The 16,560-nt window shown below is 44.5% G+C and overlaps 1 protein-coding gene across 4 annotated transcripts in view; it reads right to left on the reverse strand.

Annotated features, from left to right (window-relative positions):
• megf6b (multiple EGF-like-domains 6b) overlaps positions 1–16,560 on the reverse strand; it is a 53,443-nt gene that overhangs the window by 6,315 nt on the left and 30,568 nt on the right. For 2 of the 4 annotated variants that reach the window (XM_028999524.1, XM_028999523.1), the window contains 21 exons: positions 10,892–11,014; positions 10,313–10,438; positions 8,745–8,867; positions 8,072–8,194; positions 7,853–7,990; positions 7,653–7,775; positions 7,412–7,534; positions 6,732–6,896; positions 6,285–6,416; positions 5,761–5,889; positions 5,449–5,577; positions 5,225–5,359; positions 4,518–4,652; positions 4,275–4,400; positions 3,892–4,023; positions 3,191–3,319; positions 2,911–3,042; positions 2,418–2,546; positions 2,198–2,326; positions 1,957–2,085; positions 1,016–1,144 (listed from right to left, as the gene is read on the reverse strand). In XM_028999524.1, coding sequence (XP_028855357.1) covers positions 1,016–1,144; positions 1,957–2,085; positions 2,198–2,326; positions 2,418–2,546; positions 2,911–3,042; positions 3,191–3,319; positions 3,892–4,023; positions 4,275–4,400; positions 4,518–4,652; positions 5,225–5,359; positions 5,449–5,577; positions 5,761–5,889; positions 6,285–6,416; positions 6,732–6,896; positions 7,412–7,534; positions 7,653–7,775; positions 7,853–7,990; positions 8,072–8,194; positions 8,745–8,867; positions 10,313–10,438; positions 10,892–11,014 — 2,739 coding nt within the window. Of the gene's footprint in view, positions 1–1,015; positions 1,145–1,956; positions 2,086–2,197; positions 2,327–2,417; positions 2,547–2,910; positions 3,043–3,190; positions 3,320–3,891; positions 4,024–4,274; positions 4,401–4,517; positions 4,653–5,224; positions 5,360–5,448; positions 5,578–5,760; positions 5,890–6,284; positions 6,417–6,731; positions 6,897–7,411; positions 7,535–7,652; positions 7,776–7,852; positions 7,991–8,071; positions 8,195–8,744; positions 8,868–10,312; positions 10,439–10,891; positions 11,015–13,792; positions 14,197–16,560 lie in introns of those variants that run through there. The other 2 variants (XM_028999526.1, XM_028999525.1) reach the window with 2 other exon arrangements.

Raw genomic sequence — 16,560 nt, forward strand, 5'->3', positions numbered from 1 at the left:
CAACATGCGTGTTTATGTATATGTGTGTGCGTGCACACTCATGTTGTTTGCTGATTGTGTAGACATGTTAAATACAGGCTACTTCCAGAGTGTTAGTAGCCTAGTGGGCAACACACTCGCCTATGAACCAGAAGACCCAGGTTCAAATCCCACTTACTACTCTTGTGTCCCTGAGCAAGACATTTAAGTTGCTCCAGGGGGACTGTCCCTGTAACTACTGATTGTAAGTCGCTCTGGATAAGGGTGTCTGATAAACGCTGTAAATGTAAATGTAAATTTCAGGATTTTCAGATGCATATGCATACAGAGAATAGAGAAATATACACATAAAATTATGTCTTTTAAACCATATGTTAGAAAACGCACAATTTATTACTCATAAAACACATAATCATTTATCTCATCCCAAAATTGCAGTTCCAAACTGTCTGACGAACAGAAACCATATACGTTAAACCACAGGATTTAAGACGGATGTGTTTTACCTCTAAATTTTCAGGAGCTACAACTTTTTTTGGTAACACTCAGCAATTTCTGGTGCTCATTAAAACCACAACTGGAACCTCCGGAGTCTTCTAATTATTACGGAGAGGGGAATAGGAACAGAGCTCTGATTGAGACATTTATGGCGCAGACCGGAGACGGAGGCCGCGCCCGCACAATGCGGGCCAGTCGGCATGTCTGCGGTCATGACAACAGCCCAGACCGAAGGCCGCGGGCCTCAACAGAACAAGGCGACTCAAAACAAATGATGTCAGGGCAGCAGGAACATGCAGCTAATTTGCTTCCTCAGTTCCATGTGGCGCTTTAAGGGCCCCAGTGAGGTCACACTATTACTTTACATCTTGGAATGTAACTGAAGTGTCACGATCATTTTCTAATTTTCGAACTTGCCTGCTTGCAGTTTGCGGTTTTAGCCCCAATGCTAATTACATACTAATAGCAGCAGATAAAAAGGATTTAGGGACGTGAGTTGAAACGACACCAGAGCTAATTTCACTTTACACTCGCTCACCCAGCTCACAAGCTGTCCCCGACCAGCCACTGGGACAGGAACAGAGGCCGGTTCCGCTGTCACATGTCCCTCCGTTCTGGCACAGACAGTGCTGGGCACAGTCCGCCCCGTAGAAGCCCAGAGAGCATGCTGGGAAAACACAGAGCATGGCACAGATTTTAATGGTCTCTCAACCTTCCTGCATCACACCACAGAAAAGTCTCGCTCTGTGCTGCTCAGCCATGGAAAATGTAAAAAAAAAAAAAAACAGTAATCGTGACTGATTTATCATGACAGATTCTTTACTGTCGGGAGGGTTCTGGAGATCTCCTGGGAAATGCGGTGCAAAATAATGAGAAATATACTGGTTGTTAACAGTTCTCCACTAAAACTGAATTAGTCTGAGTTGATCTGGACTGAAATGAAGCTAACTGACAGTTCATGTAAAAGTAAGCTTGTGTCATCAGGGGGGGTCTACAGAAGCTCAACAGAATATAAGAGGTGTGGAAATTCAGTCAATCAGGACAAGACATTCGGTTTCAAGTCTGTCTGTTTCACAATTAAACGTGCACTTGATAACCTTAACAGCTGCATTAATTTTTTACTTTCAACTAATCTTTCAATCTTTGTAATATAGCAAAATACATGCAAAAGACCACATGTAACATGTCCATATGCTGAATTTGTAGAAAAGTGGGCACAAAGATTAATTATCTGTGAGTTATTGGTGACAACTGGAATTTTGGAACGACATCAGTAGTTTACTGAAGAACCCGTGCCAAAATGGGGAGAGCATGCATACTACGAAAAACACAAGGTCTGAGCTGAGGTTTATATTCACAACCTTGGAAGTGCGAGGCCATGTCTATAACCACTGTGTTTGTTACACAGTGATGACAAATAACTGAAAAGAATGATTTTTTTTCCCAGGAGCTGTATGAATGTAATAATGAAGCACCTACCCTCCGAGCAGCTGGGTCCCACCCAGCCTGGTGCACACACACATCGGCCGCTTATAGCATCACAGCTACCATTGTTCTCGCACACACACTTCTGACCGCAGGCATCGCCATAGAAACCGGCTGGACATGCTGGGGGTAATACAAGAGACTTCTTAAATGTTTAAGGACATCCACTTTATCTAAAGCCCAACTCTCTGAAGTGCAGGCCACAGGGGTCAGAGGTCAAAGGAAAGTCACTCACTCTGGTTACAATGAGGGCCGAGCCAACCAGCCAGGCAAAGGCATTCACCAGTGACGTGGTCACAGCGGGCACCATTCAGACACACACACTTCTGCTGGCAGTCAAGGCCATAGAAACCCTGGGGGCAGGCTAGCAGACACACACACACACACACAACTTTATTCAGTACTTCTCCGTAATTTCATCAAACCAAATCTTGGATTAGCATTACGACACTCACGTTTCTCACAGAATGTTCCGGCCCACCCCACTTGGCAGGTGCACGCTCCACTCACATGATCACAAGATGCGTTGTTCTCGCACTGACACCGCTGTTGACATCCCATTCCAAAAGAGCCAGCAGGGCATTCTGGGAAGGAGGAAGGGTCGCGGGCGGAAAACGTGAGCTTGTGTTTCACACTCAGAACAGCTGGACTAAAACAGTATGCAATATGATTCTTCTGCTGCTGTTCTACTGAGCAAAAACTCACTTATTGACTTAACTTTTAACTCCTACATAACATGCAATGCTGCTTGAGCCATTACTGCATACTTATTTTTAGTGCTTATTTTTATTTATACAAATAAATGTGTGTCTGTATCTCTATGCACATAACTTTGTATGTAGTACATTGTATGTCTCTCTGTGCAGTTGCAGCATAAGCAGTTTCCTTCGGAATTAATAACATTTTCTGATTCTGAAGAAAGGTACTGAGCACCTTAAAAACACTCACTGAGATCACAGCGCTGCCCCGCATAGCCAGCCTCACAGGCGCACTGTCCTGACACCGCGTCACAGCTACCGTCACTGTTCCTACAGTCACAGGAGTCCGCGCAGCCCGCTCCCCAACTCCCCACATCACACGCTGTTAACAGAGAGTTGTAGATATAACAGGCCCAGAAGTGTGCAGATCAAAGTGCAACAGCTGATAGTTCAAATTTGGGGTTAATATTTCATCAATACAGAAAACATAAATATACTAGTTTGCCGTACCGCCGGAGTAAAAACGATACCTTTCCCACAGCTCTTCCCGGTCCATCCAGGCGCACATACGCAGCGACCTGTGACTGGGTGACATCGCGCACTGTTCTCACAGACACACCGGAGCTGACAGCCTTGTCCAAAGCGGCCATTGGGGCATGCTACACAGTGCACAATTACACACAATTACTTTCTAAAATATATATCCCGATATATAGTACAGGCCAAAAGTTTGGACACACCTTCTCCACGTGTTCATTCATAGTTTTGATGCCTTCAGTGAGAATCTACCAATGTAAATGGTCATGAAAATAGAAAGAAAACACATTGATTGAGAAGGTGTGTCCAAACTTTTGGCCTGTTCTGTATATAAATGATGAATACATTTTCTTTATAAATACTGTCTTGAAAAACATATTGAAACATGAACAAAAATTAAATAAGTAAAGTGACCATTTTCACAAAAACAGTTATTTTCCAGTCTTTTTTTAATTAAAATTCTGTTATGTCAGGCTTCAGTCCCAAACAAAGAAGTCATTCAGACACAACTGAGAGAGCAATGGTTGCAGGCAGCCATCTCCCATTAGAATTATTTTTACCCATACATTTCTCACGTGAGCTTTTAAACTTGATTTTATGTTCTTCAATTCACTCCTTGTGCATGTATGACTTAATCTGATTCTGGTTTTGGATTGGGACATATACCATTAGAAAACCTTTATAAATTCCTCACCATTCTGGCAGAGGCGCCCCATGTATCCAGGGGGGCAGAGGCAGGTACCGTTGTGTTTGTCGCAGACTGCGCCATTCTCACATGGAGGGCAGGTCTCCCGGCAGCTCTTCCCCCAGCGACCCTCGCCACACACTGCAGCAGGAGCACCAGCATAGCTCACACATCCAACACACATATATTCACCCTTCTGTGACTTATTATTTATTGCTGCTGCACTTTGCCTTCTATGTCTTCTATGTATCATCTTCTATGTTCTGTCTACGTGGGAGAGGTTTTCAAGTAAGAATTTCATTGTGCTCTGTACGCTGTACTTTGTACATATGACAATAAACTTCAACCTCAACCTCACAGCACTGCTGATGCGTTTGTTAAAACGGTCTTACCCCTCTCGCAGTGCTTTCCCAGTGTTCCGGCAGGGCACAGGCACTGGCCAGTCACCTTGTCACACGGGGCTCCAGTGCAGTTACAGGAGCTGGAGCAGCCAACTCCAAAAGTTCCATCTGCACAGTCTGAGACAGGAACAACTCAAACACACTCCCACATACTCGCCAAAAACTGATATTTATTATCATAATGGTGCAGAATCTACAAAGTGTGTGGATGTGTGGGATAAATATTTTGTGCACCTTCTTCACAGTTGTCACCCCTCTTCCCTGATGCACACTGTTGTCGGCAAGCCCCGGTGACATGATCACAGCTCGATCCGGCTTGGCATGCACACTTCTTCTGACAGGCAGCACCATAGAAACCAGACTCACATTCTGCAACACAGAACTCTCTGGTAAAACAACGTTTACTGTATTTATACTAGCCATTCGGGTATTCATTTATTGACTCAAGTTTTATTTTAATAAGTTTTATTATGTTAAGTAAATGGGTGGACTGGGTGAAAAAGCAAGCATAGCGTTTTTGCTACTATAGCCACTAGTCATATCCAGATTTTTTCGAGGTGCTACAGTTCTGTGTTCTAGGCCGGAGTTAAGTCGTAGTACTCATCCAGTAATTGTGTTTTTAAAGTAAAGTGTAGTGATTGTCACATGTGATACACAGCAGCTTTACTGTGTCTTGGGTGTCAATGTGAGGGTCTGCGTGCCCTGTTTTTGTCACCAATGAAATTGGCTGTGTTTGACAGTCGTGTGATTTGCGTCCTTCGCTTCCTGCCCGGCACTGTGTCTCTGCATTTAACCCATCCCCTGAGGGAGAAGTGCCACCTCAGTGGCACCTTGGCAACCTTCTGATTAAGAGTCAGCTTCCTTAACCGCTAGGCCACCACTGCCCCTGACCCCTGACATTATTCACACAACCAATGAACATGAAACACACCAGTTCATACCTTCTTTGCACGTGTCACCCTGGTAACCAGGCTTGCAGATGCAGGTGCCATGGCGCTGGTGGCATTCTAGAGAGTTCTTCTGCACACACTTGCACTCCTCGGAACAGCCCGGCCCAAACGCCCACTTAGGACACGCTGCAGTCAAGGCGGAAAAAAAAAATATAAAAACTCTACAGCCCATGCAGTGCAGAAAGTGTAGTTTGTATGGGTGATGAATGACTTACGCAGATGGCAGAACCGCCCGTACAGTCCTGGGTCACACAGACAGGCTCCATAGGTGCGGTGGCAGCGGCCATTGTTGGCACAGTTGCACTTCTTGGTACAATGTTTACCATAGAAGCCTTTCGGGCAGCCTGTAACACACAGCAGGTACAGCCAATCGGGTTCAGGAGGATATTCCAGAAACCAGTCTGTGTTTCTTGTTATTATTTTTGAAATTTAAAATTGAACAAAAGGGTAAAAAAAAGTCTAGTCTAGTCTAGACAAATCAGTGTTCGAAACTGGCAGAGATGCTGCACTTAAAAAGTTCAACTCACCATCTTGGCACAGGTCTCCGCTGACACCTGGTGGGCAACGGCACTGCCCATTTACAGGGTCACAACTGCCACCATTCTTACACATACAGCTGAATGAACAGTTCCGTCCAAATGAGCCCTCGGGACATGCTATAAAACACACACACATAACATAAGTATAAAAATATGTCTAGCGTACTATATTAATACATATTACACACTCCTAACTACAAACACACATATAAACACACACGTACAAGCACATTCATATGCACATGACATCTAAGCTGAAGACCTCTAGAGAGTTGAGTGCAGGTGCAGCAGCCAGGCAAGTGGGATTTTGTTTCAACCTAATCGTGTGATTACAGGAAGTGACTGGTTCAAGCAAATCCTCATCTGTTTTTCCTGGCACCTCTAACCACTGATTGAAAAGTTATACCACAAACCCACTGGCCGCCTACAACTATACTCCCTTCAACGTGATACGCACAGTGAAAATATCACCCTTGAGTGTATAAACGCTGAGTAAATGGAAGGGAGCTCACTCTGGTTGCAGACGATGCCGGTCCAGCCGTCTGGACAGTCGCAGCTGTTCCTGTGTGCACTGCAACGTCCTCCATTAGAGCAGTCCTCGCAGGTCAGGCTGCAGTCCCAACCAAAGGAGTCATTCAGACACACTGAGGCAGAAACACGGAGAGAGAGAAAGAGAGAGGGAGAGAGAGGGTCTGCAGTCAGCCATCTTCCTTTAGTTTATTCTGTGTTCCACTGTGTGCAACAAGCTTTGCCATTGATCCCCTCTTACAAAATGTGATACTGCAGCATTTTAATTGGCTTTGGACTTTAAGCCCGGCAAAGCGAATGTTCCGGAGGCCGTGCCGAAGTGAGGCAGGATGGTGAAACACGATTAATGTGCTTAGTCCCTGTTTAGGGCTGCAGTAGGAAGCGGGTGGAGTAACTGCAGGCAGTGGCGGCGTGGAGAGACCGCGTCTAACCGAATTTTTCGGTGAGTGTGCTCTCGGCACGGATCTCGCTGCCGTCCTCCTCATAGTCATCGTACTGTTCCAGGGGCTGGTTGGCATCCTGCAGAAGGGTGAGCTGTGGCCGAGGCCATTCCACTGCTGGACCCCCGCTCAGAGCCTCCACTGTGTTACCTAGAGCTAAATACACACACACACACACACACACACACACACACATATTCATATTAAAACACATAAATTTACTACAGCTGAACCCCCCTCAGAGTCTCCGCTGTATTACCTAGTGCTAAACACACACACACACACACACACACACACACACACACACAGACTGCAGCTGAACCCCCCCCCACCGCAGAGTCTCTTCTGTATTAGCTAGTGCTAAACACACACACACACACACACACACACACACAGACTGCAGCTGAACCCCCCCCCCCCCCCCCCCCCCCCACCGCAGAGTCTCTTCTGTATTAGCTAGTGCTAAATAGGCCCACCACACACTTGTACTTATTACAGCTAAATCCCTGTTCAGAGTCTCCCCTGCATTGCCAAGTGCTGAATACACACAATGACAGACATGTACACACTGCTGGAGCCCTGCTCAGAGCTGTCTTACCAGATCGCGGCACAACTCACACACATATATATATATATACTGTGCATGCAAGTAGTGCATTGTGGGAACTCACTGAGGCAGGAGCGGCGGTTTTCTGCCAGGTGGTGTCCACGGCGACAGAAGCACTGGAAGGATCCAGCACTGTTCTGACACACGTGACCACACCCGCCGTTTTCTGCCAAACACTCGTCTACATCTAGACGACACACACAAGCAGCAAGACTGGATATAGAGTAAGACTTACAGCCACGTTACACGTTCTCTAAAATCAAATTTTTTTATTAATAAATTGCTGAATATAATGCCAGCGTTACCGTCGCAGCTGCAGCCGTCAGAGTTGAGCCGGTAGCCTGCCGAGCAGTAACACTCGTAACCCCCGGGGTAGTTGGTACAGTCCTGCTCACAGCACGAGCTTCCGTCCTCACATTCATCCACGTCTGCAATCGACACACAGCTCAGGTTTGACGGAGGCTCGGCGGGCGTCGGCTCGGCCGGCGCGCTGCGGCCGTCTTACCGACGCAAGTCTTGAGGTCCTCGTCTAGACGGTGACCCTGGTTGCAGGAGCAGACCGGCCCGCTGGTGGCGTGCTGGCAGTGGTGGGAGCACCCCCCGTTGCTGGTCTCGCAGCTGTTGACGATCTCCATCTCGATACCTGGCGGGCACAAGGAGAGGAAGCCAGCGGCAGGCTACACCGGCGCTCGAGGCTGAGGGCGGGCGGGCGCCCCGGACTCACGGTAGCACTGCTTGCCGTCTGTGCCCAGCTCGTAGGCCGCGTTGCAGACGCAGATGTAGGAGCCTCTGGTGTTGCGGCAGCCGTGGGCACAGTCTGCCCGGCCTGTCTGGCACTCGTCGATGTCTGAGGCACGAAAACACAGAATGCAGAGTTGGGGCGACAGCGACGCCTTGTCACCAAAAACGAAGGCTGTGATCACGACACGGCCAGGCCGGAGCAAATTCAGACTTTTAGCTTCAGCTACTCGAAGGCCATTCTCATTGGTAACAGGATACGTGAGTAACTGACCATCCATCACTGTTACTGCCATCTTAATCAGCAGGACAGCGGTGGCCTGGCGGTTAAGGAAGTGGCCCCGTAATGTCACCGAGCAAAACACCGTCCCCACACACTGGTCCCCGGGCGCCTGTCATGGCTGCCCACTGCTCCCCAACGGTGATGGGTTTATACAGCCCGCTCGGTAGGCATGAACGCAGGATGTGGTGTGTGAGGAGAGACCTTGCTCGCCATTTGTGGCTTAAAACGTTTAAAAATACATGTTTGCAACTAAACTCTTTCCATGTCCCGAAATGAAAGGAATATATAAAAAGATTACTTCTAGAAATAAACATATTTAATATCTTTTCGGTTTCGATTTCACGTCATAAAGCCGATCATGGAGAACCTCGGCTACCTTCACAGGTCTTGCCGTCCTCTGCCAGCCTGTATCCAGGGTTGCAGCCGCAACGGGCACGCCCGCCGTCATGGCTACACTCATGCATGCATCCTCCATTCCTGTCTGCACACGGGTTCTGCGCTGCACGGCGACGGAGAACAGAACAAAATCATCATGGCAGGACAATCAACTGGTATTTCGCCACGTCTGAAACACATCTGACATGAAGTTTCTCTAAAAATGAACTCTAACCTTGGAGAACACACATTTCTGTCAAGATATTACAGGAAGAATATCATGAAACTTTTGTTTAAAGTCCACCTGCTTTGCTGGAATAAATGACGTCCAAAAACCCTCCAATTCCCCTCCTCCAGACTGAACCCGCCACATTTTTGGTGTGTTTAGCTTGGTGTCTGCTGGTCAAACAGCTGTGAAATTATCCTGAGGCATTTTGCAAAAAAAATGACAGCCTGGAAAGGTCCAAATGACAGTGATTATTCTACAATCACACTCGTCTCAGCATCATCAGTGCGCTGCATGGACCGCTGGACAGAATTTTATTTTTATTTTTTGAGACAGCTTTAAGAATAATGCGTGCTATAGTGGCGTCAAAAGCAGAGACCCGGTCAAATTTTCAACTTCCCAGACCCTTTTTGGGTTTTGGACAAAAATTCTGCTGACAGGTTTGGGATGTACCAGAATACATGCAACATGGACATTTTTTAAAAGGAATTTTTTGGTATTAAAGCATTGGTTCTGTGGTTAAAAGTTCTTACTTAAACCACTGAAAAAAGACCATAGCTGTTGGTTTTGTTTAATGTGTTTTTCTTCACTGCAGGGGCAGTGGTGGCCTAGCGGTTAAGGAAGCGGCCCCGTAATCAGAAGGTTGCCGGTTCGAATCCCAATCCAAGGTGCCACTGAGGTGCCACTGAGCAAAGTGCCGTCCCCTCACACTGCTCACTAATGGTGATGGGTTAAATGCAGAGGACACATTTCACTGTTTGCACCGTGTGCTCTGCTGCTGTGTATCACAATGACAGTCACTTCACTTTATTTTATAGTTTAAAAAATATTAGTTTGCTCTTTAGTTGTCTAGTTTATGCTTATGGGTGAATTTTTTTTATTTATTTTTACTTTACTATAATGCTACTGACTGCAGGTTTGTTTGGATTATTTACACTACAACAATTCTAAAATAATAGGTGTGACAGTGCATTTCTTAGAAATGGCTAATGAAATAAATACTCATAAATATACTTTTACACATATCAAATATATGTATTTCTAAAAGTAAATACAGCTTACATGTACTTAGTATTTAGCCATCACTAGTTTTTCTATGTATTTTACCCAACCCTGACAACAGAAACGTTCTGCCCTAGAAACCAGAACAAGTGATACTGTGAAACGCAACTTGAGCAGCAAATTACTTTCCCAGGCCCGTTTTCAGATGAGATCATTTTGAGCACACTGTGAACCCCATGTCAGCTCCCACAGCTGCCCTCTGACCGGGTCTGTGCCGTGGACAGGTTTATCTGTAGCACGGTGCTGCTGGAGCGAGGGTGAGCGTCTCAGTCTGTACTCACGCCTGCAGTGCTTCCCATCCTCAGCCAGCTGGTACTGTGGCCGGCAGCGACACTGGAAATGGGAGCCGGCCTGCTGGATGCAGTAATGCTCGCATCCACCATTACCCAGACTGCAGGAATGGATGGCTACACACACACACACACACACAGAGGCAAGTACTTCATGTTGACCTCTTTACAACATAGACAGGAAATCCATCATTAAGTTATGGTCGCTATTAAAGGCAGCAGAGGAAACGAATCCTATCAACCACCAATGTAAACTGGAAAATGAAATATCACATTTGGTTTAACAAGAATTTGAGATGGTGGATTTATACCCCATTCAAAGATGGACTCGGCTACTTGCAAATATGCAGGACAAAGGACCAAAAATCTGTAAGAAATCGCCCCAAAACTTAACACCAGACACTGAAGTACACACACTAAACGCTTTTTTGACAATAAGATAACAAACTAATGCAATCACTAAAAGACAGCAAGGAGTTTTTTACACCTTAATTGTAACATTTTACAAAAGGAAAACCATGCCAATTTGCAAAATATTTCAGTCAGTCCTGACTGAAAATGGACTCTTACCAAGGCAGGTGCGTCCATCCACATGCAGACGAAAGCCAGGGTTGCACTCGCAGCGATAGGAACCTCTGGTGTTGACACATCTGTGCTGGCAGCCACCATTATGGACCTGGCACTCGTCAATATCTGCAAGGGGGGACGCGAGAAGAAACGTTTTTAGGCCTGCCTTCATTACATTCCCATTATTAAACTTCTGACGACCTTTGCTGTCGTGTGAAGCGGCATGGAATGAGGCGCAAGGTCAGAAATACCATGTGAAGGTCAAAGTCAATAATGTTATAAAATTCCTCCACTTCTAAACTGTCAAGGGGAAGCCAAAAGAGCGTGAGTGCGACTGCACCCAAGATTTACACGTCCTTGTCACCCAAGCGCTGAAGTTACAAACATAATAAAGCCGCAGCCTCTCTGTTTGACACACAATGGGGCAAATGAAGGCCTGTTTTCTTATTAAAGCACTTTTTTTTAAAAGCAGACAGTCCCACCACCTCACATTTTGCTAATTGTTTTAATGATTTACTCTAGTGCTCCCTTGGGAACGTGTCGCACGCAAATCTCAAGTAGAAATTCCCACAAAAACACTTGAACAGCTCCCATGGGGCAATAAGAAGGAGGTTCAGATCCTGCCCCCTGCCTCCCCGCTCCCTTCAGTCCAGTTCGCTGTCGTTGATTAACAGCTTTCTGAAGAGCAGAAGCAGCATGATCGTCCTTATAACTCATCTCCATTTACACAGCGCCCTCTCCAGCGCTTGGGAATCTGCCGTCTCAGCACTCCGCTGACCGCAGGCTGCGTGCTGGCTTTTGTGGGTTAGCGTTGGACTGAGAGTCAGTCGACTGGCTATAATAACGTATCGTAGCAGATGACAAAGATTAAAAAGAAAAAAACGAGCCGGCAAGTGAACGTAGGTGGAAAGTGATGAATTTGTTTCAAATGAATATTACTACATTGAATCACCATGGCCTGTTAACCGGAAAAGAAAAATGTAAGGGGGCGGTTGGTTTAACGAAATAAAGGTTCAATACTGACTGATGTATTGCTTAATTATCATAATTATAAAAATATTGTGAGCATGGCACAGTCTAAACACTTAATATTTGCATAATTATCGGTCATAAGGGTTGTTGGTGCAACAGATCATTTATCATGCCAGTCGCATGCTGCATAAGTAATAATAAAACAATTTCATCATAGTCAGAAATGGCCAAACACATCTGTTGCACTTCCCTGTTTCACAAATGTTGTGAAATATTGTGATGTCCATTTATCAGTTACCTATGCCAATTGGTAAAATTATCTATATTACGATACAACCATTCTTATGTTTTATGCTGTGTTCACCAGCTCTATTCACAACCTATTCACACAATTGGAAGAAAGAAAGAAATTAATGCAGCATCTTCTCCCAGTCAGCTATGGTGAAAAAACCCTGGCTCTCATACTGCCATCTGGAGCTTTTTATGCACATCTAAGTATGAATCAGTCGATCCACACAGGAGCAATGCTAGACCTGGAACCCCAAAGCCTCAATTTCATGCTTTTGCTGAGTATGCTGAGGAGGTATAATGGCTTCTAAAGGGTCAGCCAAAGCCCTATGGCAAGCCATGCACTCCTAAAAACAAGCCATTTGTCTCAAGACTCTTATTTTCTTACACATTTTTGGTCAGGGTAGCATGTTCACGCTGCTTTCTCTTCAAACAGAACCTGCCTGTCTCCTGCCAACGTAAGCAGTGCTCTCTCTCCAAGGAGAGGAATGAGAGTGGGTACAACCACACTGCCCGCGAGAACACTGGAACACTCCACTCACACGCAGGGCAGGCTGTGCCAAATACAATACAAGCATCCATTTCCATTCAGAGAGAGACCAATAGGTCCTTTTGCATGTGCACACACACACACACACATGCAGATCTGATATCTTTCTCCATCAGTAGAGCACTTTTAAGCTCAAAGGATCCATTCAGTCTCCTCCAGTTCATCCTCATGTCCACATCTGCACTGCTCCTCAGCTTATCCTTCATGCAGCCAAGTACACCTTGAGCATAAGCCACAGGCACAGCTTGCTTCCTTCACCTTATTTCCATCCAGGAACACTGGCAGCAAACAGCTCTTTCACTTCACGTTTCTACCGAATGGCTTTAACACGGCAGCCACTGTAAAGAAACATATGCCAACATAATGTTCCAAATGTTCCTATTCTTCATATTCAGCTCCTGAAAATGATCCACAGTGGATAACTGAACTTTATTTGGGGTTAATCAGATGGCAGGTGTATTCCTAAGAAAAGAATTAATTTTGTAATAAAAGGAAAAGGTGCTTCAAAAAAGTATTAGTTTAAGGGTGTGCACATATATGCTACAAACTTATTGTAATTTTTGTCAGTCGAATTGTATATGATATATAAGGTATATAAGGAAATTGTTGCTATTATTTACATTTCATTGTTTCATTGTTTAGCTCACAAAAACCTTCCATTTAAACAGGAGTGTGCACATTTTTTATTTCCACTGTTTATATCGTTTTTATGGCTCTTTGTGCTGTGAGGCTCAGTACAAAGTAGTAGCTTGTTCCTTTGAGCGCTCCCAAATTAGCTAAATGTCCTCATTAGAACCCATTTGGAACCACTTTTTGGAAGAATGTACTGGCACCAAACGTATTCGCTGTGGAAGGGTACAGGTTTTTTGAGACTCAATCCAGCTGTGGGTTTTGAAAAAACAGATAAAAAAAATTCAGCAAAATATGAGAACATGATTATTCTGTCCCCTTAGCCCAAGAGATGTTGCAGAATACATCAACATTGTCAGGATACACTGAGCATACACTTCTTACACTTCCACTGTTATGACTTAGTATAAATGGTATAAATGTTTCAAGGCACACAGAAACCTGCTGTATGATGCCAAACTTACCTGGGCTTCGGTATCCCATGTTGTACCCATGATACACTGGAAAGCAGTCATAGCAGTTCCTCCTGTGGTACCAGTAATGGGAATAAAATGCTCCACTCAACAGGCCACAATGGAATCCAAAGAACAGCAGGAAAAGCACTAGTCTCTTTGGTGGTGGCATGGTTCAGAAACTTATTTTGTTAAAAATGAAGTCCTGATGTGAATATGCAGGCTCGAAACATTTCACGGGCAGATGGACTATAAAGGCAACACATTGTCAATTACAATTAAAAAAATAAAAAGAAATAAATGAACACCAGTCCTTTAGCTTGACTTAAGAGAAGCAGCATCACTCAGATGTGGTGTCTGCCTTTAAACAAAGTTGTGCTCCCTCTTTAAGAGTTTCTCTCTCTCTCTCTCTCGCTGAGACCTCCTCTGTCCCTCTCTCCCTCTCTCCTGCCTCATCACTGCTCTCCATTCACTTCACGAAGTTGCACGAAGTCCACAGCTAGCCTCATTCAAAAAGATCCAGCACTATTTGTTTTAATTAATAGGCGGAAGTAGACACTATATTTGTTAAAAATGAGGAGAAATGTTACCTAAGGTCCAGGCTGATACAAATCAAAGCATCAGAGAGACACTGTGGTTTAAATCATTCGGCTCGAAGTGCCCTTTATTTTTGTGCCAACTGCATACCATCACATGTGAACGTAACGTGGACCAGCTCTAATCTTGAACACTCAAATATATTTTGCCATGTGATGGCTGGGGTGCTTGAAAATGATTCGTCTCACGCACAGCAGTTTGTCTTCCTCACATTCCTGCAAACTCATCACACTTCTGAAGCTGTCTTACCTGGGCCAACTAATATCTGTTCATAAGGCAGCCAGAGCTCCACTGATCTTTGTCGAATGTTACTTTTTTAATGTTGATTTTGTTCATTTCATCATTATTAACTTAAATTCAACCAAATGGCAGTCTGATATATATATATAGGGGCGCGCACACACACACACACACACACACACACACATATATTATATATTATATTATTTTATTTTATATTATATATGTGATATGTGTGCTTCCTGATTCATTCATTTTGCCCATGTAAGCCCATTGCCATTCAATTTAATATAGACAATAATATTACTACTGGAGAGCACAAAACCGACATCTATGTAATATAAAATACATGTAAAACTTCATAAAAAAACTATCTGCTTCCTTATATCAGAGTGTTTACTGTATATCTGCTTAATGCATATCAGACTGCTTTTGGGGGCACAATGTCATTGAACTGTAAAACTGGCCTCCCTCATAAAGTGTCTTGTTGCCACCCCCACGAGACTGAAAAGGGATTGATATCTTTGCATGCTGCAATGTCTGAGGTCACAGGTCAGAGTTGTTTTAAAAAATAACAGCTGACTGTATTTCTGCACTGGTAGTGTTAATCATGCAACGTTGCCACTTTCCTTGATCCCCAATTTTGTGTGATGTTGAAGACAATATAAGCATCAGACCAATAAGGCATTTCAGGCCTCAACCCTGTAATAACAGCACTTCAAAGTGGCCACACTGCATGGTCTCTGAAAGGCCAGCGGGTGCTCACCCAGCCTCGGTCTACTCCACTCAGCTGAAGAGAGCCCTCCAGCCCAGACAAACGCCAGACACTGATACAGGGGCAGAAAACATCACAAGTCCTCTTAGGAACCCAATGCCTTGTGCGGGTACCTTAAATCTCACCTTGGTTCAATTCTGGCTGGCACTGGCATTCCAGGCTCAAGTGGGAGGTGTGGGTCAACACCAGGTGCAGACTGGAATTATGCATGCTAAAGATAAGGTTGGTCCACAAACGCAGGCCAGAAGGTAAACAGACATTTATTCCAAATGAACTTGTGTAATATTTTGACGTATTTCTGAGCGTGCTGGCAATAAATCCTGAGAGGGTCTCCATCAAGTAAACCCCTCAAATCATAGGATTGGGTTTATTTTACTGGTGATATATGTTTAACGAGAACCACACACTACAAGAGTAAACATCGTATGTCTAATGAGTGATAATGACAAGGCACTTTAACAACTTGACTGCATATCCTGCACTCAATCATTTGCTGTTGCACTGAAAGGGTTCAATATTTTCTGTTCTTCAAAATTCTGGGATGTCGGGAGGCTTCACTCCGCAGTTTGTTTAATGAGTTTAATGCAAAAGTTAGGAGGTGTGGGTTTCTAAAGACAACCAAAATAGCACTGATCTGACAGAAATAAATGGAGGCACTGAAAAGAACGCAATCATCTCTCCCATCTATAAGAACTTTTTAAATAAAAGAATCTGATGACAGACTTCCAGATGACTTCTGACTTGAAATCAAAGCAAGATGTCAGAAGACTCGAAACTACCTTCAACTTAAATCAGGAAAATATAACAGTCTGGCACTACTTCCTGGTTCTGATCAACTCCCCCAACTAAATAAGAGTATGATATACAGGTTATGTTAGAATTAGAATTATTAGAAAACCCTGTATTTTCTAATAATAATGGTAGCATTCACATATGGTGTTAATGCCAGTTAAAGCAGTGTTAAGGACATACTGTCCACAGGGGCGCTGACAAAACACTATTTATGAGGTGAATATGGGGTCTCCTCTTGTGTCCCCAATCTCAGACCAGTTCTACTGAAACCTACAGACCCCATTCATCACATCATCCCAGAGCACCTCTAGACACTGTCTAGAGGAGGCCACGTCCAAGTAAATCGACAATAAATAAACAGTACAGCCTGCACCAT

Source organism: Denticeps clupeoides, chromosome 12 (assembly GCF_900700375.1).
Source record: "Denticeps clupeoides chromosome 12, fDenClu1.1, whole genome shotgun sequence".
NCBI classification, from domain to species: Eukaryota; Metazoa; Chordata; class Actinopteri; order Clupeiformes; family Denticipitidae; genus Denticeps; species Denticeps clupeoides.